At 38.7% G+C, this 24,403-nt stretch overlaps 1 protein-coding gene across 1 annotated transcript in view; it reads right to left on the reverse strand.

The window, feature by feature from the left end:
* Positions 1-220: 220 nt before the first annotated feature.
* Positions 221-24,403, reverse strand: part of clvs2 (clavesin 2) — a 59,682-nt gene continuing 35,499 nt past the window's right edge. Inside the window, exons 3-5 of the mRNA XM_078399586.1 lie at positions 14,994-15,104; positions 13,455-13,675; positions 221-7,515 (exon numbers count right to left, since the gene is read on the reverse strand). Coding sequence (XP_078255712.1) covers positions 7,431-7,515; positions 13,455-13,675; positions 14,994-15,104 — 417 coding nt within the window. The 3' untranslated portion in view covers positions 221-7,430. The remainder of the gene's footprint in view (positions 7,516-13,454; positions 13,676-14,993; positions 15,105-24,403) is intronic.

Consider the following 24,403-nt stretch of genomic DNA (forward strand, 5'->3'; position numbering starts at 1 on the left):
CCATATGTAATATTTCCCACTTTCTCTGAGCATTAGTCAGTTGAATACTCCGGAAAACCAAATTTGAAGTATTGAGACAAAACACCCATGTCACTGTTATATAATGCACATGCCTCTGTATATTTTAGTATTGAATCTCAACCAGTGAATTATAATTGCACCTATTACCAAGTAATTCTTTCTGATTAGTTATGAGGCTATTTAAATATATAGAGATGCATTTATTTTCAAAGAGTAGGACTTACAGAAACAGTTCACATTTTTCAGCCAAAAAATAGTGAGTATTACTTCAAAAAGATTGAAACTTGACAAACTTGTACCTTCACGCTGAAGGTCACCATCCGTATACAAAGAGAAAATACATAACATGGAGTTTTGATGAAAGCTCTTACATAAGATAAATAATATTTTTGCAGACACATGAAAAAAATTGCATAACAATAGGTTACAGTGCCTTTCCCATAATTTCTGGAAAATAATTTATTTTGCAACTTTAAATGTCCCATGTGCAGAAATTATAATTATAGGAAGGTGCATGCTTGCAGCAAGCTGACCAGTACAGTTTATCTATAGGTAGCAAGTACAATATGCTGACAAATATTCCAAGCCTGAACTAGTGAGATAACTAACTTGCTGCCAGTGTATGTTTGAATGCTGTGGGTTTCAGTGGTGAGATGCAGAGTTTCTTGTGTCCGCAGAGAAGGTAGCTCCACCAATCTGCGTATGGCGGTGAAGATGGGATTGAGACAGTCATCTAATTTCATGATTTCCCAATTGCTACCTACAGCAGTTTGGCCATAAATTTAGCACCCAATGAAGAAACAGGTGCTCAGAGAGACATCACTGCTGCCACTGGAACATAATCTTGTCCCTAACCTCCTTTATCATGAGACTGATACAGCTCAGCAATCTCTTTCAGATGGAACCCACTCTTCCCTTTTTGATAACCTGGTAAACTGTTTTTCAGGTCATCATGTGGAAATGAAGCAGGAACTGGGAATTTTGGTGAGAAAAGACATACTGGTCCCCTTCTCCCATGTCCCACGCTGGGTCCTCAGAAGGACAGTAGCTGCTATTTCCAGATTCCTTCTGTGTTCCTTCCCTATTAGTTCAATACTGCCCCATTAAATCCCAAGAGCTGAGGGCATTTGAACCAGTATCTGCTAGATTTAATTGATATTTGAATGATAGCATCTAAGTGTGAACAAGCAGGACTTGGAATGGTTCTCTGCAAGTGAACTTTGGAAGGTATTGTTAAAGGAAGCTATAAATTTAGAATAAACAGTACTTTCTGTTAGCTATGTACAATATAGTTCTAAACAGTTTGGCTTAAAATTAGCATAATTTTTGTGAAATTATGTACATTATAATATTCATCAATAAATAAATAAATACAAAGATGGATTCAATGAGGTAAGTTAAAATAATCATACTTATCCAACCCAACTTGCATCACATTGAAGTTCATAAAATGCCTGTATGAAAATGCTACATAAAATGCATGTAAAACTAGCTTCAATCTTGTGTACAATATACAGTATATCACAAATCACCAATACCAGTTTCTATTTCCTATTTTAACATTCATTTTATGTTCTGATCCTGATCACAAAAATGGAAAGAGAATAAAAATGGCACAGTTTTAAGAATTTATAGTGTTCCTGTAAAAACATCACCTATAACTGCCGCATCAATTAAAAGCACAAGAAATGGGGTTTTTTAAACAACAAAACAAAAATTGGAAGAGTGGATAATCAACCATTTTCCAGTTACCATAACAACGAGTTCTCATTTTATTCCTATGGTTCAGGTTTTGGCAAAAGATCTAAAAAATACCTTTTATGGTGACTGTAAGAAAATGCATTATTTTCGAAAATGTGATATAGTAAATATTGTTTCATTCAAATGGGTTTTAATTGAAAATTATATTAAAAATAACATTGTTCTTTCTTAGACACCAGGTCATAATTTGTTACATGCATTCAGAAGGTTTTTTTGATATAATGTGTGAATAGTCCAAGTGGAGGTGGGATCAAACTGGGCGTGTTGGGAATCAAGCCTAGCCAAGTAACTGGCGTTTCAGCTTTGGGGCGGATGCAGAAGAGGTTTATCTGGATGCTGCCTGCATTTGATAGTATTATCTGTAGGGGGTGGCTGGACAAACTTGAATTGTTTTCAGCATTGGAAGCTGAAGTGCCTGTTTCTGTGGTGTACTGATCTATGTTGTGATGTAACACCTTTTCACTACAGTGATACACACCAGCAATTTAAATAAGCGGTTGAGTTAAGCACGAGTGTGTGTTTAATAACAAGCCTTACCTACTGTCTGCATCATTTTTATTTTGCTTGTTTTTCACTCCATGCCTTAAAGCAAGGATGCATTAATCTCAATGCAGTTCTTTTAAATTATCATTGCTCAGAAGGAAAATATTATGCAGTTGGATTTTCTTGTTTTTAAAGTTTATGGAACCAATCACAACTTTTGAATTTCAGGGTATCGGCGATAACAAGACTACTTAACACCAACAAGAGATGTAAGTTTGCAAGTTTGGTTCATTTGTAGGAAAAGAGGAATCAATCCCTTTAATTTAGTGAATAATCTAACCTTCTGGTGTGCACTGTTGATTCACACAATGATTTTACTTTAAAAGGGTTATCTAATTTGCATTTTCACAATAACGGTTGTTATCAAAAAATGATATTCTACTTTGGATGCTGCACAATATACTGTGATTTTGGGGATTATAAATATTTCTAATGATATACCATGGCATTTCTTGCAAGCTCTCACATGTAAGCTGGCAGGCAATGTGAAGAGTCTCATTCATCTCCATACACTAAAGAATAAAATAAAAACCTCAAGGGTTTAAAAAATGGAAAGCTTCTCAACACAAACAGAATGCGCCCAATTAGTTTCAGTCTTTTGCTAATCAATGCCTAGAAATTGGACTAATTGGTGTCTTTTTCTTATATGCAATTCACATTTTAAGTGATTTAAACCTGCTTGGATTGCATTTGCGATCACTTTCAGAAGAAATTGCACCTATTGGGACATTGGTCAACACTCTTTGGTGCACAGTTCATCTTAATATATCTAACACTTTCCTGTCATGCACTTCATGATGTTACACTGTTCATATCAAAGTTACACATTGTCATCTACCTCATTGATCATCCTGCATCTCACAATGGCAAAGGGTCAGTCCTAACAAGGGACTTGAACAGGACAGATGATCACATGGTGGATGTCCACATACAAAAGATCCCTGTGGTTTTTTTCCCTCAGCTCCAAAGCAGCCCTTTCTGTAACAGTTCTGTGGTCACCATAGAGGGTAGTTAATCTAAGGCCAGATGCTGTCACCAATGATCAGTGCAGCATGGATATGTCTTGAGAACATTTCATGCAGTTTTAGTCAACAAGTGTGCAGCCACATTTTTAGTATTGCCTTCTGGTTTTAAACTTCCCTAAATTAGTTTTAACCTGTTTTTTTGCCCAGATCCATTCTTTCTTGTATTTGGCAACTCTTCAATTCAGTGTTAGTGTTTTTCATAACATGGGTTTCAAACACCCAAAAAATGGATTAAAATACATTTCTCGTCATGCTGCAAGGGACATGCTGCACTTGATGTAAGCCCACAGGCCTTGACGTACTTTGTCAGTTTAACCAGAGGACATGAAAATAGTTACAAAGATCAGTGCAAGCCCTGGTTCCAGTGTATGAGGAAGAACATTTTTGTTCATCCAAACTTAAATATTATTTTTAAAACATGACGAATGAATAATACTCTATTGTAAATGTAACATGCACTTCATGTGGGATGTTATTACTCTTGCCCATTTGATGTGTGAAGTTTTTAAATCCAAAAATTAGCAAAAAGGACAATATAGTTTGCCAAGGTGCACAATTTCAAAGACATAAAATGTGTGTCTTATCTGTACATACACACAACAGCGCAGGACCCAGTTATTGTTTCAGAATTATTTCTGGCCCACAAATCTATTGAGGGCCATCCATCCACAAGGTACTTCTGCTATTTACAATTACACTGAAAAATGAACAGCAGAAATCCAGTATGATCTAGTAGAGAGTTTTGTATCATTAGCCATGCGTAAGGTACAGGAAGATGGGAGGATGGCTGATGTGCCTTTTTAAGGGCTGGGAAGTCATGGCAGGAACTAGGAACTACAGGCGGGTAAGGCTGAAATCAGTGGTGGGAAAGTTACTGGAAAAGATTCTGAAAGATATAATCCATCTGTGTTTGAAAAGGCAAAGACTAATGAGGAACAGTCAGTATTGCTTTGCGTGGAGGACCAGGCCTGGGGGGACCGCCGTGAGGAGGGGAGCGGGGAGGTGAACAAAGGGGGACCTGGCTCGGGGGTACTTTGTAACTTTGTAAGCACCCACTATGTGGCGACTATTTGCATATGGGTACACCTTGGGTATACAAGCAAAGAATTTCACTGTGACTTGACTCATGGGACCAGAAAGTATTAATTAATTCAAATGTTTCGATTTATACCAAAAATTGATTGGTGTGTTATTTAGGGCTCTTTTATCAGGTGAATAAGAGACTTTAGAAGCAAAAAGATTGAGCATCCATTAATTAAATTACATAGGATGGGTGAAAACATTGTTGGCTCCTAAAAAAACACATTTGGACATTTTAATATTTATCAACCATTAAATTTAACTGAATAATCTTATTTGTTGAATGTCTTTCACTGACCTTTTAAGTATTTAAATAATTTTAAGTATTTAAATAATTGAGCATTCAAGTCAAATCATGTCTTTGAATTTTAATGGTACATAGCACAGACAATAGCCAATTGATTTACCCTGCTTTATTTTCCTTTACCTGTAACTGAAGTTGAATGTTCTGCTTGTTGTGTTTCCTGCAACCAGTCTGGTTCTGTTTTTGATTTTGTGCTGTTTTTCAATGGTTTCCTAATGTGGCTTAATTACAAAGAATAAATATTCGAGCAGGACTTGACTCAAACCTTTGCTTCATCTCTTCCCTTTTTAAATTCAACCTTTAATTTCCAAAATATCCTGTCTTTTTGGTTTACCTCGCCCCAAAACATCACCTAATCGTTTCCTCCAGAGAAGCTGCCTGACCCGTTGAGTTACTCAAGAGTCAAGAGTGTTTTATTGCCATATGTCCCAGATCGAACAATGAAATTCTTACTCCAGCATTTTGTGTCTATCTTCGGTGTGTACCAGCATCTGCAGTTCCTTCTAACACAATTTTTGGTACATACATTATCTATTTTTTTAACAAGCCTAAACTTCTATCTAACTGCTATTTAGAGAAATTTGCTGCCTACAAATTTGTTCTTAGATTTTCTGATCTATGTTTTTACTTTATTCATGGGAGGTGGACATTGCTGGCAATGCTGCTATTTATTTTCCATCGCAAATTGTCTCTTAACTGTGGAGACTAACTTATCTGAGAAACTGAGAGTCATCTATATTGGTGTGTTTGGAGATGCATAAAGGTCATTCAGGGAAACAATAACAGATTTCCTTCCCTAGAGGATATTAATGAACCAGAGTTCTTATGACTATCCAATAGTTTCATGACCACATTTACAGTGACTAAATACAAGGTTTATTTTCATTGGCCTCGTGTCTTTGGATCAATAATCCAGAATTATAGCTGCCTCCCTAGTAACAACCTCAACTCTGTGTGCCTCATAATAACAAGGGCCACACTACAGAAGTATTTAAAAGGGTTGTGAAATCACAAATCAAACATGTTCTTTCTCTAATTTCTTGCAGGTTTCACAATAGTCCAGCATCCCTGACGAAAGAGCATGTGCATTGGTAACTTCACACACATGATTTACATCCACATAAACACTGTTGTTTCTTACAATGTACTGCATTCTCTCCCTTTTTGTCATGTTAAAACAAACTAATATAAAAAGTCTTTAAACCATCAAAATAAAAAGCTAAATAGGATCTTGGCTTGTACAGCCTGAGGTAAATGAAGAGATTACTTTAAATACCAGTCCTTGACAACTGCCACAGGAGAGAGAGATCCTGACTTATTTGGGAGTACAAAGAACATCAACAAAACTGAAAAACAGGATAAAATACATGTGGTATAACAAAAGATGCGAAATATTCATATTATAAAGTCCGATGACTCAGGGGTGATCTTAATAAATTACTGAGGTCTCAAAAAAAGAAATACACTGGAATTCCAGAACATTATTAACACAAAATCTTGGTCAAAAAAACACAATGTATATTTAGATTTGAAAAATAGCAAACAGAGCTTGAGTGTAACATCCATGTAGAGAAAGATCAATGTGTGAAACAACCCACCCAGGGAGAAGCTGAAATAGAGAAAGTGAATAAGTATATTTTTAAGAGGCAGGAATATCGAAGGGTGCAAGCTAGGAAATTGGTAGTGAGTGTTTTTTAACTCTAGACAATGCTTTGCAATTTGCCCTCCATGCAGGAGTCCTAATCCAAATAGAAAAAAGCCATTATAAACACAATAAAGAATTCAGGAGAAATCTCCAAATGGAAAGATGGCCGACATGGATGCATTTAAATGGAATTCAGATTAATAACATGCATGAGACAGCTTGGTTGATGTGATCTGAAGTGGGCTAACACAGGTGGAACATAAAAGAGTGGCATAGATTTGTCAGGTCGAATAACTATCTTTGTGTTGCAAAATTCATTGTAATTCTCTGTGAAAATTGGAAAAGGTGAGAATCTATTCTTAAAAGTCTGCAACAGAAATATCCAAAGTGAACATTTCCGAATAAGAGTTTTCAGCTTGGATTTTTGCCCCAGCTCATATTTACCGTAGAATATCTTTTTTTAGTGTACAGTGTGATGGAAAGAAATGTTTTTAATGGATTGTTCTGAAGTATGTCATTGCGATAAAGCGCAATACAAATGCAAGTATTATTCTTATAGTATTACCACATTAAACAATCAAACTGACAAGAAATACTGAACCCTAAACTTGGGACAAAGCTATTTTTTTCCAACCAAAATATTACCTTTTTTCAAGGAAAAGGCGGTCGGTGAAAGTAAAAGATTAACCAGACAGCACTTGGTACAGGCTGTGCAATTGGTAAACCTGGCTCAGAAAATATTTCCACTGTTATTTTATACTGAATTCTGCTGAATGGAATTTGAATACTTTCCAATGATGATAAGAAAATGTATTTACAATAAAGTTGGCACTTCCACTTGTTGAATAAAGACATCATTTACCAACAGCTACCATTCAAACAGGCAGGCGAGGATGCATCTGCAAATATTACAGCCTACTTCTAGTTTGCAATGTCCATACCAAGTGACATGTTACCACAGTAGTTTATACAGTATCCTCTGTGTTAAGTGCAGATCCCCTCTCGAAGAAGTGCTTTATTCTCTCTTAATTACTCTGTGGCTTGGAAGATGTTAATCCAGGGAAAGCAAAGGCTGGGTATTCTCATCATCTTTGTCTATGTGTTTCAGAACTCCAGCTTCAACCACCGACTGGGATCTACAAAATCAAAGTAGTGCACACAGCAATAGGTTAAGGTCACAAACATGAGTTTCTTTGAACTTTATCCCAAAATATTCACGATAACCTGTTACGTAGAAACATAGAAAATAGGTGCAGGTAGCCATTCGGCCCCTCAATATGATATATATGATCATGGCTGATCATCTAAAATCAGTACCTTGTTCCTGCTTTCTCCCCATATCCCTGGATTCCGTTAGCCAAAAGAGATAAATCTAACTCTCTTGAAAACATCCAGTGAATTGGTCTCCACTGCCTTCTATGGCAGAGAATTCCACGGATTCACAACTCTCTGGGTGAAAAAGATTTTCCTCATCTCAGTTCCAAATGACCTACCCCTTATTCTTACACGGTGATCCCTGGTTCTGGACTCAGCCAACAACAGGAACATTTTCCTTGCATCTAGCCTGTCCAATCCCTTAAGAATTGTATATGTTTCTATAAGATCCCCTCTCATCCTTCTAAATTCCAGTGAATATAAGCCCAGTCGATCCATTCTTTCATCATATGTTGCTAGGTGCCTGGGCTCAAAGATTCGGAATAGTCGCAGGAAAAATCTGAGAGGCTGATAACTGGAGGACATAAGGTTTTGTGCAGTTTGTAAATATCTAGTGGAGAGTAGGGAAGCATAAAAATAAAAGCATAAACAGTATTATGAGTTGTCCAGGGAGTAATTAACTTGTGAGCAGAATTTGCAATTCATTGGCTAGTAATTAGAATTTAAAAAAATCTGGTGCACTAAACAAGCACAGTACTTATAATACAAAGAATGTGAAATTGATTAAAAATACCTTTTTATTAAAAAAGTAATAATGTGTTTTCACCTAGAGTTATATGGTAAAATAGGATGAGCACTGTTTTACAAGGTACAGTATAGAACCTATACACTCGTTATACATCAATCTCATAGGTCATCAGACATTAAAGCCACATGCCTCAACAAGTATAGAAAAAGATCATCACACATGATGGTGGCAAAGGTATACAGAGAGGCTATTGGGAAAATAAGAGGATAGAGAACTCTTTAATTAACCTTTGGATTTGGTAATTTTGCACCATTCTGCTGCTTTGTATTCATCACATATAATTTTGTATTTATCATCAGTATATTACTGTTGCATTTATCATTACTGTATGTATACTGTTTCTCTGTGAGCTTCATGTGTACGAGGAAGTTCATTGCACTCTGGTGTGCATAACAATAATGCGATCTAAATGTAAGAGCAAGATCCTTTGTTGCAGTGAGGCAAGGCACCTTTGGAGGGCGCTGATAGGTGAAGCTGGCAGGAGGAGGCAGGGAGGGTCTCTAGCCACTCTGATAATCCCAGTACCAAGGAGCAACTTCTTAAAGCTTCATGACTTGAGCAGGTTTGATGTATACAAAGGAGCTTGTTCATGCTCTCATACACCATTCCAAACATAGAGAACAAAATTGTACTCCATCCACACTCCCACCTATCACTTCATCTCTAAAACTGCCCCCTAGCCTCACATCATCATTCATAATCCGACCCCACAATCCCCACTTGGGGGCCATTATTTAAATGGAAACATGACAAATCTACTAATGTTCTTTATCTTTTCCAATTATGCAGACGTTGGCAGGAACAGAAGGAAGTTAATGTACAATGAGGCTCCCACTCCCACTGAATAGGAGTCAACATCACTGGGAGGGATTGGCAGGCTGTTGGGAGAGCAGGCGGGATGTCTAATGTGCCGGGTAAGCACTTCAATGGTGCTTCTGCTGCAGATATTACAACAGAGTTCAGCAGCGCACAGCCTTGCAAACATGCATGGTGCTGTATCAACAAGAACCCAACAACATATTTTCTGGCCCATTATCCATTGTTTCATTCCCCATGGTAGTCTGAGGTGGCCCTTCCTCAAAGAAAGGGAAAAAATACAAATCAAATGGTGCCAGTGGGCATGCTGGAGGGAGCAAATAAGAAAGAGGGAAAATGAATAAGATACCAGTTCTTCACTATGCCTGACTCAGAGATTGGTGCAAATCTTGGTGGTGAGGGATGCACGTCACACGGTGACTGCAAAGCACCAGCTGGCTGCTGTCCAACCAAGAGAGAACAACCTCACTACAATGGGAATCAACAAATTTGTACAATCCTGGAGGATCATCTGAAGACCACGAGTGGGGTGCCGGTGGCAAGACAGATGCAGAGGAATCTTCAGATGCTAAGCATGCTGTCAGATCTGCCTGACCAAATGCAAGAGGTGACAAGTGGGACAATACAACTCCTCCAACTGAGGGATAAGGGTCAAACTGCGGCAAAGATGATTAGCGTGAATGGGCACTTTGGTTGACATGGACGAGTTGAGTCGAAGGGTGTGTTTGATGCATGCAGAAATTATCCAAACGGAATAAATAAATGTATTTTACAGGTTACAAGTATTTCAATTATTTCCAAAGCTAAATTTGCACTACCACTGTAGCATTGTTGCAGTGTTTCTTAGGCTGGACATAATGCAGGCTCTGGATTGTATTTTGTCAATTTCTCAGTGTGAGTTTATTAGCAGGTCAGCTTGTACCTAACCTCCAGAATTCATCAGGCACCTTTCGAAGAAACAGCCTAAAATAATAATTGGGTCCCTGTGCAGTTCTGTAATACAACTGGGTTGTTGTAAGTAATGTATGCCTGCTCATGTTTACCACACTGCCTGGTCTACCAAGCAGCCACCATCAAGAAAGTAAATGAAAGCATTTTGGGTTTACTTTTAATGTGGTGCTCGGAAGACCTGGTGGTCTTAATTAGCCCTCTTCCCATTATCCTCAGTTCTCCTCCCACAATCATATCTCCTGACGTCTTCCATTGTGAAGCAAAACACAACGTGCTGGAGCAATTCAGCAGGTCAGGCAGTATCTGTGGAGGGAATGGATTGACTACGTTTCAGGTCAGGATCCTTCTTCAGACTGATTGTTGTAGGGGAGGATGTTGGAAAAGAGGTGGGGAGGGTTTGATTTGCAGATGGGTGGAGTAAGTGATAAAGGCTAAAGATGAAAAGGAGATAAAAGGGTGTCAGAAAAGGAGAGACGAGGAGTGAAATTTAAAGCCAGAGGGAGGGATATGGGTGGGTGGATGGGGGAAGGAAAGAGGGGTGGGCTAATGGGAGAAATAGGTGCACCTATAAAATGGTCAGTGCGGGTAAGTTGGGCCTAAGGGCCTGTTTCTATGCTGTATGGCTCTAAGAGTTTTGAGATGACTCTAAATGTCAAAGGTATTAAAATCAAAGCTGCAGCCCTTTATTTTTGGTCAATTTCAGGCAATTGAATGATGAGGAAATTGTCTGGTGAGGCTCAACAGCCATCAGCAGTTCACCTTGAGATGGAGATTGGGAATCATCGTTTCTCATGATTCTTGAGTTTTCACCTTCGAGCATAAGGATCTTTCTCTGAATCCATTTGGAGCTCATAAACTGACTGGAGGACATTCCCAGCAGTCTTGAGCCAAAAGCAACATGACACCAAAGTCGAACTAGGTAAAGAGTTTTAAGGAAAGACTCAACATTTTAGAATAAATACAGCCAGATCTGTTTTGTTCATTTCATCAGAGGTAGATAAAATGAGCGGACGTAGATTTAAGGTGAGGGAGAATAGATTTAGAGAGGATCTGAGGAGCTTCCACACTCAGAAAATAATGAGTACTTAGAATGCACCGAGACTGGTTGAAGCTGGTTTATACAAATATCCAGAATTAGTTCATGATGCATTTCTGAATCTTGCTCTTATATAAGCATTAACTTTTAATTACATGCTCTGAAAGTGTGCAATTTGTTCTATATTAGCTATGGTCTACTGTTCTTCAGGTTGTGCACATTTCATTTTATGAAATGACTGGCGCAGAATTACTTCAATCAATGACCAAGTCTTGGAGGTATCGTCAAACAGAGCAAGAGAGTAAAAGAAGGTTCATTTGGATAAGATGATGATGACAAAGTGCAGTCCATTTTTAGGCTATAACTGGGTTATGTTTACATTTGTTATTTATCGTTGGGGGACTAATTAGTGGCAGTTATTAATTTTGTTCAAAAGCAGAAAAGATTCAACTTCATTGAGACTTTTGTTGGAATGAGAATAATGATATTATTACATTCATCCCTCTAATGACATATATTCAGCCTGGAGTTTATAGATTAGTAGGTCAGTCAATCAGATAATGGGAAGCACAGTGGCACAGCTAGTGAAGCTGCAGTCTCATGGCTGCAGTGTCCCAGGTTCAATCCTGACCTCCAATGCTGTCTGTGTAGAGTTTATACACTCTCCCTGTGAATATATGAGTTTCCTCCAGGTGCTTTGACGTCTAAGATGTAAATCTTTGGGATATGGGAGGTAGGTTAATTGGCCACTGTAAATTGTACCTAATGTGCAAGTATGTGGTGGAATCGTGGAGGTGGGGGTTATTGATCAGAATGCAAGAAGAATAAACTGGAAATCAATGGTGCATTGTTACATATAGGTATTTGATGATCAATGTGGTCTTGATGGTATAACTCTATGGTTCTAATCGAAAGAATGGTGTTCTGGTGGAAATTTCATGACAATGCAAGAAAGCCCCGATCTTAATTTTCCTTTATTGAACCACATTTTGAAAAACTGTTGTAAAATGTGAGGTTCATCTTGAAAGAAATTAAATCTTGGCTTGTTTAAACTGCAATTGGCAGGAAGCACCAATTTATCTTAAGTCTTTTCTCTGAAGCATTGGAGGCTGAGGGGAGACCTGGTAGAAGTATATAAAACTATGAGAGGCATAGAAAGGGGAGACGTTCTAAACCGTTTTCCCCAGGGTGGAAATGTTAAGGACACGATGGCATAGATTTAAGATACGAGGGGTTAAGCTTAAAGAAGTAGTGTGGGACAAGTTTTGTTTTTACGCACAAAGGGTGGTTATGCCTGGAATGCACTGTCAGAGATGGTGGTGGAAGCAGATACAATAGAGGCATTTGGGAGACTTTTGGATATGCACGGAATGGAGGGATATGGATCGTGTGCAGGCAGAGGAGATTACTTTAATTTAGCATCATGTTCGGCATGGACACTGTGTACCAAAGGCCCTGTGCTGTGCTGTACTACATTCTATGTTTAATGTGAAACACTTGACAACCATATCTATAGCCCCACCCGTATTGTGAAGTAGTTTGCTAGTGTTTTCAAATAATCCAAGTTCATTTTTCAGATATCTCTCTTGACAACAATCTAAAGAAGATCAGTTAAAATGGTCATAAGCTCTGCTGCTAGATCAACAATTGGTAGCTGATCTTATAACTGATAAAACGGGAAATTATCAAAACATTGGGAAAAATATAAATTTCTTGCCATAATGTGGCATTTGTGATTATTTAAGTAGTGAATTCCCTCATTTTTATATCCATACAAGTTAAGTGTTTTCAACTCAAGACTGACTCCTTAATGGGTTGGCATCAGACAAGAATACAGGCACAAAAGTCAACAAGATTAGCCATCTATTAAATTGTTGGTAGGTCAAATGATCATTGCCAATTACCATAATGTGTGGGTCGATGGCAGCATCTGGGGGAGGCTAATGGGAAGGGGGGGGAGATTTGTTTTTTAAAGTGGGAATGACGTGGTGTTATTGTAAATGGATGCTGCACGATTGATGCTGATTCAGTAAGTGGTAGGGCCTGTCCCCCATGCTTGGTGACTGCAGTATAAATTAATACAGATCCATGAGCAGCTCCCTCAGGAAACCTACTCATAGTCAAAGGCCACAATTAAAGAAAATAAATTGGTACTTCTCAAGGAAAAACACCAGAGTTTGTTTTTCTCCATGTTTGTTCAGGGAGATTGGTACTTTCCTACTTGGCAGATTCCTGTATTGAAATAAAATTTATCAGAGAGATATATATAAAGATACTAAAGCAGATTTGATAAATAGAAGAATACAGACCTCTTCATAGATTTTGGAGACAGGGTCTTTTCTACATCCTTGAAAGACATATTGTAGGAATCACAAACATATTCATTGTCATCATCATATTCGTGTTCCAGCAGTGTTCTTGCCCATGTTCCCATATCATAAGGCGGCAGCATCCCTCCAAATTCTGAAGGCAGTATTTCGGGATGAATGAGCTGATGAAGACTGTTTAGATTATTTCCATGCATAAATATCTGGAAAGGTAATGCAGCAACAGCATGTAAATATTAATATAGGAATGATGAAACAACAGAAAACTTTCAAAAGCATTATTCAAATTTTAATTAACACTATCTAGCAGAATCCAATATGCTCCTTAACCTTAACATCTTGAAATATTTTTGCCACTTTTTTTCTCACACAGTAAAATTCTGTATTTCATTTAGTGTGGTTTAAGAGGAAGGTAAAAAGGCTACAATTTTGAATTGGCTTCTACTGACCAAGGACAGGAGTTGCACGTTATTAAGCAAATAGCAAACCTGCAAAGAGCAATTAGTCTATAAATGACCATAATATATCTATATCCTTCAACTGATTTTCAGTTATGTCTATTTGGAACAATTACATCTTGTTACTTTAAAGGAGCTGTTACTGGATCACTATCAAACATAGAAAAATCTGGTACTGTCAATTTTCAGTGAATTTTCTGCTCGAATTTGCAAAATATCCCTCCAGCACTCTTGGGTACGATCTTTCATGGGCAGGTACAAAGGTTTCTCTGCTAAATCTTAGCATAAGGGAGAATCCAAGTGAAATACCATAATCCCATTGTGAATTTTTAAATGAATGTGTGATCTAAAAAGGATTCAAAAAGTGAGAATGGATTTTTTTTCTTCAATGTTTGTATCTCGGGTGACACAGCATACAATAATATCTGCTGATGCTACACACTTCCAGCTTCATGTGTTTCAATGTCTCCAGTATGTGGGGGAGGGGGGGGGGGGGGGGTATTGTAGTTAATGGCAATACAAATACATGAGATGGCATGGAGTGATGCAAAATTTCAATATAAAACTATATTTTCAGATCATGATTTTTTTTAAAAAAGTGTGTGTTTATAACATTCAATTCAATCAGAGTCCATTGCCTGGGAGTGTGCATTGTAACATATGCTGCACACACCAGGATTTCAGTGGACAAAGCTCCCTGTGGTGAGTGCAGTTAGAAAATGGCCCTGAACAGATGAATGATTTGTTCTTGGGACAATTTGTTTTTGCTTACATAACATAATGAAATGAACCTGATCTACATTCAGTGCAGTGTCTCATACACAAAATCAATTAACTGTTCCTGTGCTCCCACTGGGGTGGTACACTTAAAGAGAATTTTCATTAAGGCTGTCAGTTTTAAAGGAGAATTATGCACCAAACCGTAGTGCTATAAAACCCTAATATGGCCAGTGCACAGAAAATAGCCACTCGCTACCGACTGTAGTACAGATTCTGCCAATCCAACATATTGATAACAAATAGCTTTGATTCGTTTATAAATTTCCGAGTACATATGTCTCACCCTTTTTCTGGTCTTTTCTTTCAGGAAGGGCCTAATGACAGTATAAAGAGCATGAATATACCAAGGCTGATTGACAAAATGAATTCCTCCAAAACGAGAGGGAAAGCTGTCCTGTAACGAGAAAAATAAGCAATGAATCACCCAGCTGTTACAAATGTGTGTTTAATTCCATTGGATTTTTTTTTTTTCCTTCACAAACATGGAAAACTATGTACAGGCTGTGCTCAATTAAAAAATGCGTTGCTCTTGAATTCAAAATGGAGCATTTGATCCAACTAAAATGTTTAATTAATGTATCCATAAGGAACTCCAGACCTAAATTCTTCTTTAACAGAATATTCAGCGTGAAGCTTGCATTTGCTCATTAATTGCAAAACACATGAGAGTTTGTAGTGTGTTGGCTGTAATGAGAATTATCAGTCAATCAGAATTTTTTTCAAAATTGAACCTTTAACATACATAAAGCACTTTATAAGCCATTTATGTCTAAAACTCAAACTAGAGTGTACAATTATCGGAACAAATGGCTGACTGCCAGGAGAAAAAAATAATCGGTAAAAATGAATTGAATGCACCGTTGGATGCTGCCATTGGTTAAAATATCTTAAGGAAGGGTCAAAAAAGTAGAAAATCTAATAATAAGAGAAATTTGTAGTGTTAACAATCCCACAAAGGTGTGGAAAAAAGGCTTGAAAGTTAGAGCACAAAGGAAAAGCTTGCACAGGAAAATAAGCAACCAAACTGTACCTTGTTAACAATGGAAATTATTTCACATTAGCTGCATGCTCATAAGAAGTCCATGTCTCTAATCATTGCACAGATACTAACATATTTTTGGGTTATCATTTGCAAGCAGGCAAGTACTGCAGTAGTCTATTAATGATAGGAACCGTAAGATTTAGTTGTACAATAGATTTTGCCATGGCAAGATCACAGAAACATTATTAAACATTTTATCTTGGGAGAATGTAGACCTTGAAGGAGCTTTCCTGTTGCTCATCATCTCTAATCTACAATTTATTATAAGCAAAATCGCCCCATACCATGTTGTTTCCTGCAGCCGGCAGTAGCGACCACAAAGGAACAATCACCTAATACCATCTCTAGAATGCTCCAATTGATTTGTTTAACTGATTACCATGGATGAAAGATGACAGTAAAGAATTAATGCATTTTCTTTGTCATTCACATTTTTTAATCCAGAATTTCCTCAATGTTCGACCCATTCGACAATTGAAACTTTGCCTTAAACGTGGAAGAAACATTTAGAGTCTGACACCACAGAAACAGGCCCTTTGGCCCACCTAGTCCACACCAACTATTTAGCCCTAATCCTATACATCCCTCCAGATTCTACCTCTCACTTACACATAAGGGGTAATTTACAGTGGCAACTGCACATCTTTGGAATGAGGAAGGAGACCGGAGCACCAAAGTCACAGGGCAATGTGCAACCTTCACATACTCCACACTAGAAGTCAAGAATGGACTTGGGTCATTGGAACTAGCAGTTCCAGCTCGACTAGGTCCAACTCTGAGCCTCCCTAAATTCATCCAGACTTCTTTTCAAGTCGCAGTGATATAGGAGGAGGAACTTGGAGAAACTGGAATGATAAACAAGGAACTGAGATTTCCATCGACTCACATAAAGCACGATTTTTTTTATACTGCAACCCTACAGAGGATCATGCTTATTTGCCCTAAGATCCAATTCCTTACTTGGATCTTTCTTACTGCAGTGTTCACAATACATATATGGTGATTCCCAGAATAGCTTATTTTTTTACGTAACAGGATATTAATTAAATTATTAATAACTAAATACCCAGCAGTTGTCAAAGAGCTAAGATTGCAACAATGTTTTCAGTGGAGTCTAATGGTACCAGTTACTCATTGTACAGGATACGGGCACCACTGACGATGCCAGCATTTGTTAATCTCCTTTAATTTCTCTTGAGGTAATAGTGAGGTACATTCAAGAATCTCTCCAGTACTTCGAGTGACGTGTTCCTACAGTGTTATTGGGGATGGAGTTCCAGGATATAGACTCAGCAATGATGATGGACCATAAGGTCATAAAGGTCATAAGGAATAGGAGTAGAATTAGTCCATTCAGCCTAGGATCAGTAACACATGTAATCAGGCTGGTGTGCGATGTGGAGGGGATGCTGCAGGTGATGTTAGGTCCATGCACATGCTTCCCTTGTCCTTCTTGATGGTAGAGGTTGTTGGTTTAGGAGTTTAGTTTGGTTATTATTATTGTCACCTGTACCGATGTGCAGTGAAAAACAGTGTTGTATGCGCTCCAGTCAATAAAAAAACGATAAATTATTGCAATCAAGCCGTCCACAGTGTACAGATACAGAATAAAGGGTATAACATTTAGTGCAAGATAAAGTCCAATAAAGTCCGATTAAACATAGTTCAAATGTCTTCAATTAGGTAAATGGGAGGTCAGGGCCGCTCTCTAGTTGTTGAGAAGACAGTTAAGTTGCTTGATAACAGCTGGGAAGAAATTGTCCCTGAATCTGGAGGTGAGACTCATTCTTGATTATGCTGGTGGCCTTGCTGAGGCAGTTTGAAGTGTAGTTGGAGTCAAAGGAAGGGAGCTTGGTGTGTGCATGATGGTCTGGGCTATGTCCACAAATCTTTGCAATTTCTTGCAATCTTAGATTGAGCTGTTAATTAGCCTGGCCAATTAACTGCAGTTCATTTTGCTGATGGTGCACACCGCACGGAGTGCTGGTGATGGAGGCAATGAATCTTTAGGGAGGTGGATGCATTCACATTAAATGGGCTGCTTTGTGCGGGACAGTGTTGAGCTTCCTGAATTCACTCATCCTGATGTTCTGTCAGGTGGAGTAAAGGCTTTGTGGTGTCAGGTTGTGAAGCCTTTGCTCCATGATACCCAGTCTTCAGCCATTACTTACCATGGTATATATGTGTGACTGGTCCAGTTGAGTTCACTTAGGATGGTGATTTTGTAGAACTTGGCAATGTTAATGCCATTGCAAGTCATGGATAGATCGTTTGACTGTTGGAAAAATCATTGACTGGTACTTCTCTGGTACAAATATTTTCTGTCACTTCTTGTTCAATGTCTGAATGTTTTTTTTTTAAATTTCACTGCAGGCAAGCATGAGGTGTTTTACTTTATGAGATGTGCAAATGGAATTGAACTTGTTGCAATCAATGATCTGAATTGAATTTCTTGCAATCTCATAATAGAAAGTCTGTGATGAAGTAATTAAAGATGACCTGATGGTCTCCTGCAGTGATGTCCTGGCGTTAGGATGATTCACCTCCAACAATGCATGTGCAAAGTTTGACTCCAGCCATTGGAGAGTTTCTCTCCCCGTGCCCAATGATTTTGGTTTCATCAGGATTCCTTGAGGCCCACTTGATCAAATGGTGCCTTGATGCTGAGACCAATTACTCCCAACTTACTTCTAGATGTCTGCTCTTTGGTCCTTGTTTGGGAAAGACTTTGATGAGATTTGAAACAGGGAGTTCTGGCCAAGTGGACATTAGGCATTCAATAAGGGTTTAGCATGAGTGGAAATATCTGCTGTTATTGTCTTGATGATTGAGAATAGACGGACTAATTTGGAATTTGCCAGTTTTGAATTGTACTTTTTTTGTGAACTTGACATTTCTATACAATTTTCACCATTGCCAAATAAATGCCATAGTTTAAGTGTTTTGTACAATTGTGTAAAGTAGATGCAGGGACTGTAGAAATAAGTGCCTCTCTCAGAAGACAGCCTGGAGATTCTGCCAGAGAGGTGCAACTAAGAAATGTGATGACAATGGAATCGGAGAAATATCACATTTTGATAAATTCCTACACCAGACAACCATTCATTGGTGTTAATTGGCCTGTGCTGCATTCCCAATATTTTTTTTTTGCTTTGGATATTGAACACCAGTATCTTTTCAAAAGTCAAAATAAGAATGTAATATACATCAACTTTATACCACTGTCAATCTACAGATAATCAATTAATAGATCAAAGAGCAGGAAGGTGGAAATAATAACCCACATTTTGAGGTTCAAGTACTAGTAAACATAATTGTTTTCTCATTTAGAATATAACTTATGTTATCTGTGTGTCTTGACTCCTATTCTAAGTGGATAGATGCACAACTACAAAGTGTCTTCTTTTTTCCTTAGTTCAGATTTACCTCGCCCATCTGCTCTGTTGCCTTACTGTAATATAACTGCACAAGCAGCAACCATCTCTGCTAAATCAGCTAGGTATGGATATAGCAATCCCAACTGATGATTCCACTTTAGTGGATATATTGTTTAATGGCCTTGCAGCAGAAAGTCTTAGCCAATTCGACTGGGAAGTCACCAGTAGAGACTTCAATTATGACAAACTTACTGATGTACTGTTCCAAATATTGGTCTGTGCAAACTCATAGCATCAAATAGGCTGTGTAGGAAAATAACTGCAGATGCTGGTACAAATCAAAGGTATTTATTCACAAAATGCTGGAGTAACTCAGCAGGTCAGGCAGCATCTCAGGAGAGAAGGAATTGGTGAAGTTTCGGGTCGAGACCCTTCTTCAGACTGATCAAATAGGCTGATACCTAAAAGAGTTCAAAATAACTGGGTTGCAGGAACAGATTTGAGGGGCACAACAGAGACACAAAGAGACTGCAGATGCTGGAATTTAGAGAGAAAACAAAATTAAAGGTCCCAACCCAAAATGACAACAATCCTTTTCCATCCACAATGCTGCTGACTCACGGAGTTCCTCCAGCAGTTTGTTTTTAGGTTAGAGGGACAATTTGATTGTCTAAAACTTTTTTTTCAGAGCTAGCTATTTTATTCAGATGTTTTAGGTAGAACTCCCATCTGTGTAGTAGAAGAACTCATTTTGTGAACATGGAGACCTATTGCAAACATAAGGGGTGGCAAACATGGTTAGGACCCTCCTCCAATAGATATCTAAAGATGGTATAAAATGAATTTGTGGATTGTCACCTACATTGTTCAGGATGTAAGAGCAGACCATTCCAAAAGGCAACAAATTATATTTCATGTGTGTACCTCTGGCTCAATCCTGTGTTTTGGGCTGATGATTCCATAAGATCATAAGACACACAGTAGGAGCAGAATTAGGCCATTCGGCCTATCAAGTCTACTCCGCCATTAGATCATGGCTGACCTATTTTTCCCTCTCAACTTCATTCCCCTGCCTGCTTCCAGAAACCTATGACACCCTTGCTAATCAAGAACCTATCAACCTCTGCTTTAAAAATATCCAATGTCTTGGCTTCCACAGCCATCTGTGGCAATGATTTACTCAGATTCACTGCCCTCCGGCTAAAGTAATTCCTGCTTATCCCTACAGCTCAACCTTTTAAACTCCTGTGAGTACAGGCCTGGAGCCATCAAATGCTCCTCATACATTAACCCAATCATCCCCGGGATCATTCTCGTAATCCTCTGAACCCTCTCCAATGCCAACACATCCGCAGATATGGGTCTCAAACCTGTTAACAATGTTCCACATGTGATCTAACCAACGGCTTATAAAGCTTCAGCATTACTTAATTGCCTTCATATACTAGTCCTCTTGAAATGAATGCTAGCATTGCATTTAGACACAAAATGCTGGAGTACCTCAGCGGGTCAGGCAGCATCTCTGGAGAGAAGGAATGGATGACGTTTCGGGTCGAGACCCTTCTTCAGACTGATGTCAGGGGAGGGGGCGGCACAAAGATAGAATGTAGTCAGAGACAGTAAGGCTAGTGGAAGAACTGGGAAGGGGGAGGGGATGGAGAGAGAAAACAAGGGCTATCTGAAGTTAGAGAAGTTCTCCTCTTAGCATTGCATTTGCCTTCTTTACCCCCGACTCATCCTGCAAGTACCCCTTTTTCGAATCCTGCATCAGGACTCCCAAGTTCCTTTGGACCTCCGATTTCTGAATCCATTCCCCATTTAAAAATTAATCTATGACTTTATTCTTTCTACCAAAGTGCATGACCATATATTTTGCTATGCTCTATTTCCATTTGCCACTTCTTTTCCCATTCTCCCAACCTGTCCAAGTCCTTCTGCAGACACTGCTTCCTCAACACTATCTGCCCCTCCACACATCTTTTTATCATCCACAAACCTGACCACAAAGCTATCAATTTCAAGGCTGGATAGACCATGTCCCCATTATGAAATTCTATCAGTTGAATATCTGAGGGTAAGTAGTTACCCAGTGATTAACTTTGTGCTTTGGGTGAAGAGGAATCTAAAATTCATAACACCATTGTCAGAATGCAATGTTAGCACTGCCTACCACACAATATCCCAGATGTAATGTCCATTGAAACAATACCCTGCCTTGTTTTGCATTACCAATGCACATGCTTTCATAAGAATTGCAGGTTTTAAATAGCAACATTAGCTGCAGCCTTTATAGATAGTCTGCTCCATACGTACCAAATAAAGACTTCACCTTTCGAGATGTTGCCTTAGCAACATCTATAAGATTCTAAATTGAAGTTCTCTATGGGATTTGCTGCAACAGAATAGCAATTATGGGCACTGCATGAATACCAGCAGTGAAACATTCAGTTTTGATTTTAATGCTTATCTAAAATTAGATACCAATCAGGGCAAAATAAAAAGAGAAATTACTGCCCACAAATGAGGCTTATGAACAATTCATGATGCTACTGGTACTAATGGATTTAAATCCCATCCCAGAGTTTTGTGTTATATTGAAGTACTTAAATATTTGTTAAACAGTGCCATATTATAAAATAGTTATCAGTTGTTAGTTTCATAAAATACCTCAACGTACCAGTCATAGTGACTTTACAACAAGAATACATATTTCCTGACAACATAGAAGGTGCCCATATGACCCATCGACTCAATGCCGACTCTGAGAGCAATCCTATCAATCTCATTCTCCCCCACTTAATTCCTTGGAGCATATTTTCTCTCATTGATTCTCCTCCCACCCACTTACACAAAGGATAATTATCTTACCAATCAGAATTTCTTTGCGATGCGGTTGAAAACAGATAACAAAGCATACAGGAGATTGAACCTGGTTGATTAATGTGTGAACTAGCTGCACAACTTGCTGCACTTCTGTGATGCCCTGCTTATAGACAATAAACAATAGACAATAGGTGCAGGAGGAGGCCATTCGGCCCTTCGAGCCAGCACCATCATTCAATGTGAGCATGGCTGATCATTCTCAATCACTACCCCGTTCCTGCCTTCTCCCCATACCCCCTGACTCCGCTATCCTTAAGAGCCCTATCTAGCTCTCTCTTGAATGCATTCAGAGAATTGGCCTCCACTGCCTTCTGAAGCAGAGAATTCCACAGATTTACAACTCTCTGACTGAAAAAGTTTTTCCTCATCTCCGTTCTAAATGGCCTACCACTTATTCTTAAACTGTGGCCCCTGGTTCTGGACTCCCCCAACATTGGGGTAACATGTTTCATGCCTCTAACGTGTCCAACCCCTTAATAATCTTATATGTTCCGATAAGATCCCCTCTCATCCTTCTAAATTCCAGTGTATACAAGCCTAGCCACTCCAGTCTTTCAACATATGACAGTCCCGCCATTCCAGGAATTAACCTTGTAAACCTACGCTGCACGCCCTCAATAGCAATAATATCCTTCCCCAAATTTGGAGACGAAAACTGCACACAGTACTCCAGGTGCGGTCTCACTAGGGCCCTGTACAATTGCAGTAGGACCTCTTTGCTCATATTTGCTTCGTTTTTATATTAATCTGTTCCGAGATTTTTTTGGACTATTGCCTGCCTATTGAACAAACCGAAGGAGTGTATAGTGCAGATACTGTTGTGCCTTAGGTCAAGGTCAGACAGACTCAAGTATGTAGACATACGCTGATGTGCAGGAGGGAAGGCTACTCAAAGCCATCAAGACGCTCACTCCCTATTGGATAATCCGTTCTCTTCTCTAGGGAAAGCGTCCAAAACATTGTGGATATTGAGTTAAAGATTTGATCTCACGATCAATTCAGTAGGCTATTTTTTTTACCTTTACATATTTTGACCACACTCCCTGTCTTCCCTCCCCTGAGCTGAAATGCCAAGCCACAATATCGCAATTGTCAGTTGAGTTACTATTTACTTCCAGTAGATCAACGATGGTAAAAAGAATTGCACCGTAATCCTTTTCCAGAAGGATATTCTTTTTTTCTATACCAACTCATCTCTCATCCTTGACATATAAATTAATTCAAGCAGGTATGACCAATCTTTCTGCTCCATTTCCCAAAATTCAAATACGAACCTCACATGAATGAATTCTACAAACTGGTAAGTAGCAAAGTTACCACAGAATATACAGAGGTATGCCAGTGGCAAATATTACAGTTCTAATGCAGATGGTCCATTTTTGGCTAAATATCCTTTTTTATTTTTGTGGTGTTTAAAGTTTTGCTATGGTTTTTGCTGCCCTTTCTAGTCTGCCCTTCAATCAAGTGCAGAGGGATTGGGGTACAGATTTCTCAATGGAAATCCCTCTTTTGCTTTGATGAGAAGGTTGTGTTTCTTATTGGAGTCTACGGAAGAGATGCATCAATTGTTTTTGAATGATCTAGTACAAGCAATAAACTATGGATCACAAATGGAATACAAAGATTGTTTTGAAACTTTTTAGTTTCTTTAATAGGATATTTTAATGATATTAATGCATACCAACAGGCAACAACCAATAGCCACTTAACCTTTCTGTCGGGTTATAAGACTGAAAAGGCAAAGGAATCGCAAGCTCCATGATGTTAAGGTCCTGCAGACTCCTGCGGCTTGGAGTGTCCATTGGTCTCCAGGAAAGGCCACCAACTCCATGATGTTAGGCTGCAGTGGGGGCGGAGATACGATATGGAAAAGAATCGCATCTCTGTCGAGGCAAGAGATTGAAAAAAAGTCTCCCCCAACACCCCTCCCACCCCCCACATAAAACAAACCCAATGAACACTAAAACATACCTTTTAACACATACTAAAAATAACAAAAAGAAGAAAGGACAGACAGACGGTTGGCGAGGCAGCCATTGCTGGTGGACCCACCTGGTGTTGGACCAAAGTGTTGAACACATTGGTCAGATGAAAGTTACTGGCCCTGGCATCAAGGCAAAATTTGGCCAATTGTGATATCAGGGAGTATTGGCAAAACCAAAATTTGATTAGAGTCAAAGGGTTAATAATCCAATTGTTGGGAAAAAAAACTTGTGCAATGGTTGTAGTTTTGGAAATGAATGGATAATCATCCAAGTCAAAGAACATATCTGTAAGAGTTCCTCAGGGCAGTGTCCTAGGCTCAACCATGTTCCGCAGATTCATCAATGATTCTACTTCCATTCAAAGGTGGGAATGTTTGTTAATGATTTCACGATGTTCAATTCCATT

This window comes from Rhinoraja longicauda, chromosome 5, assembly GCF_053455715.1.
Source record: "Rhinoraja longicauda isolate Sanriku21f chromosome 5, sRhiLon1.1, whole genome shotgun sequence".
NCBI lineage: Eukaryota > Metazoa > Chordata > Chondrichthyes > Rajiformes > Arhynchobatidae > Rhinoraja > Rhinoraja longicauda.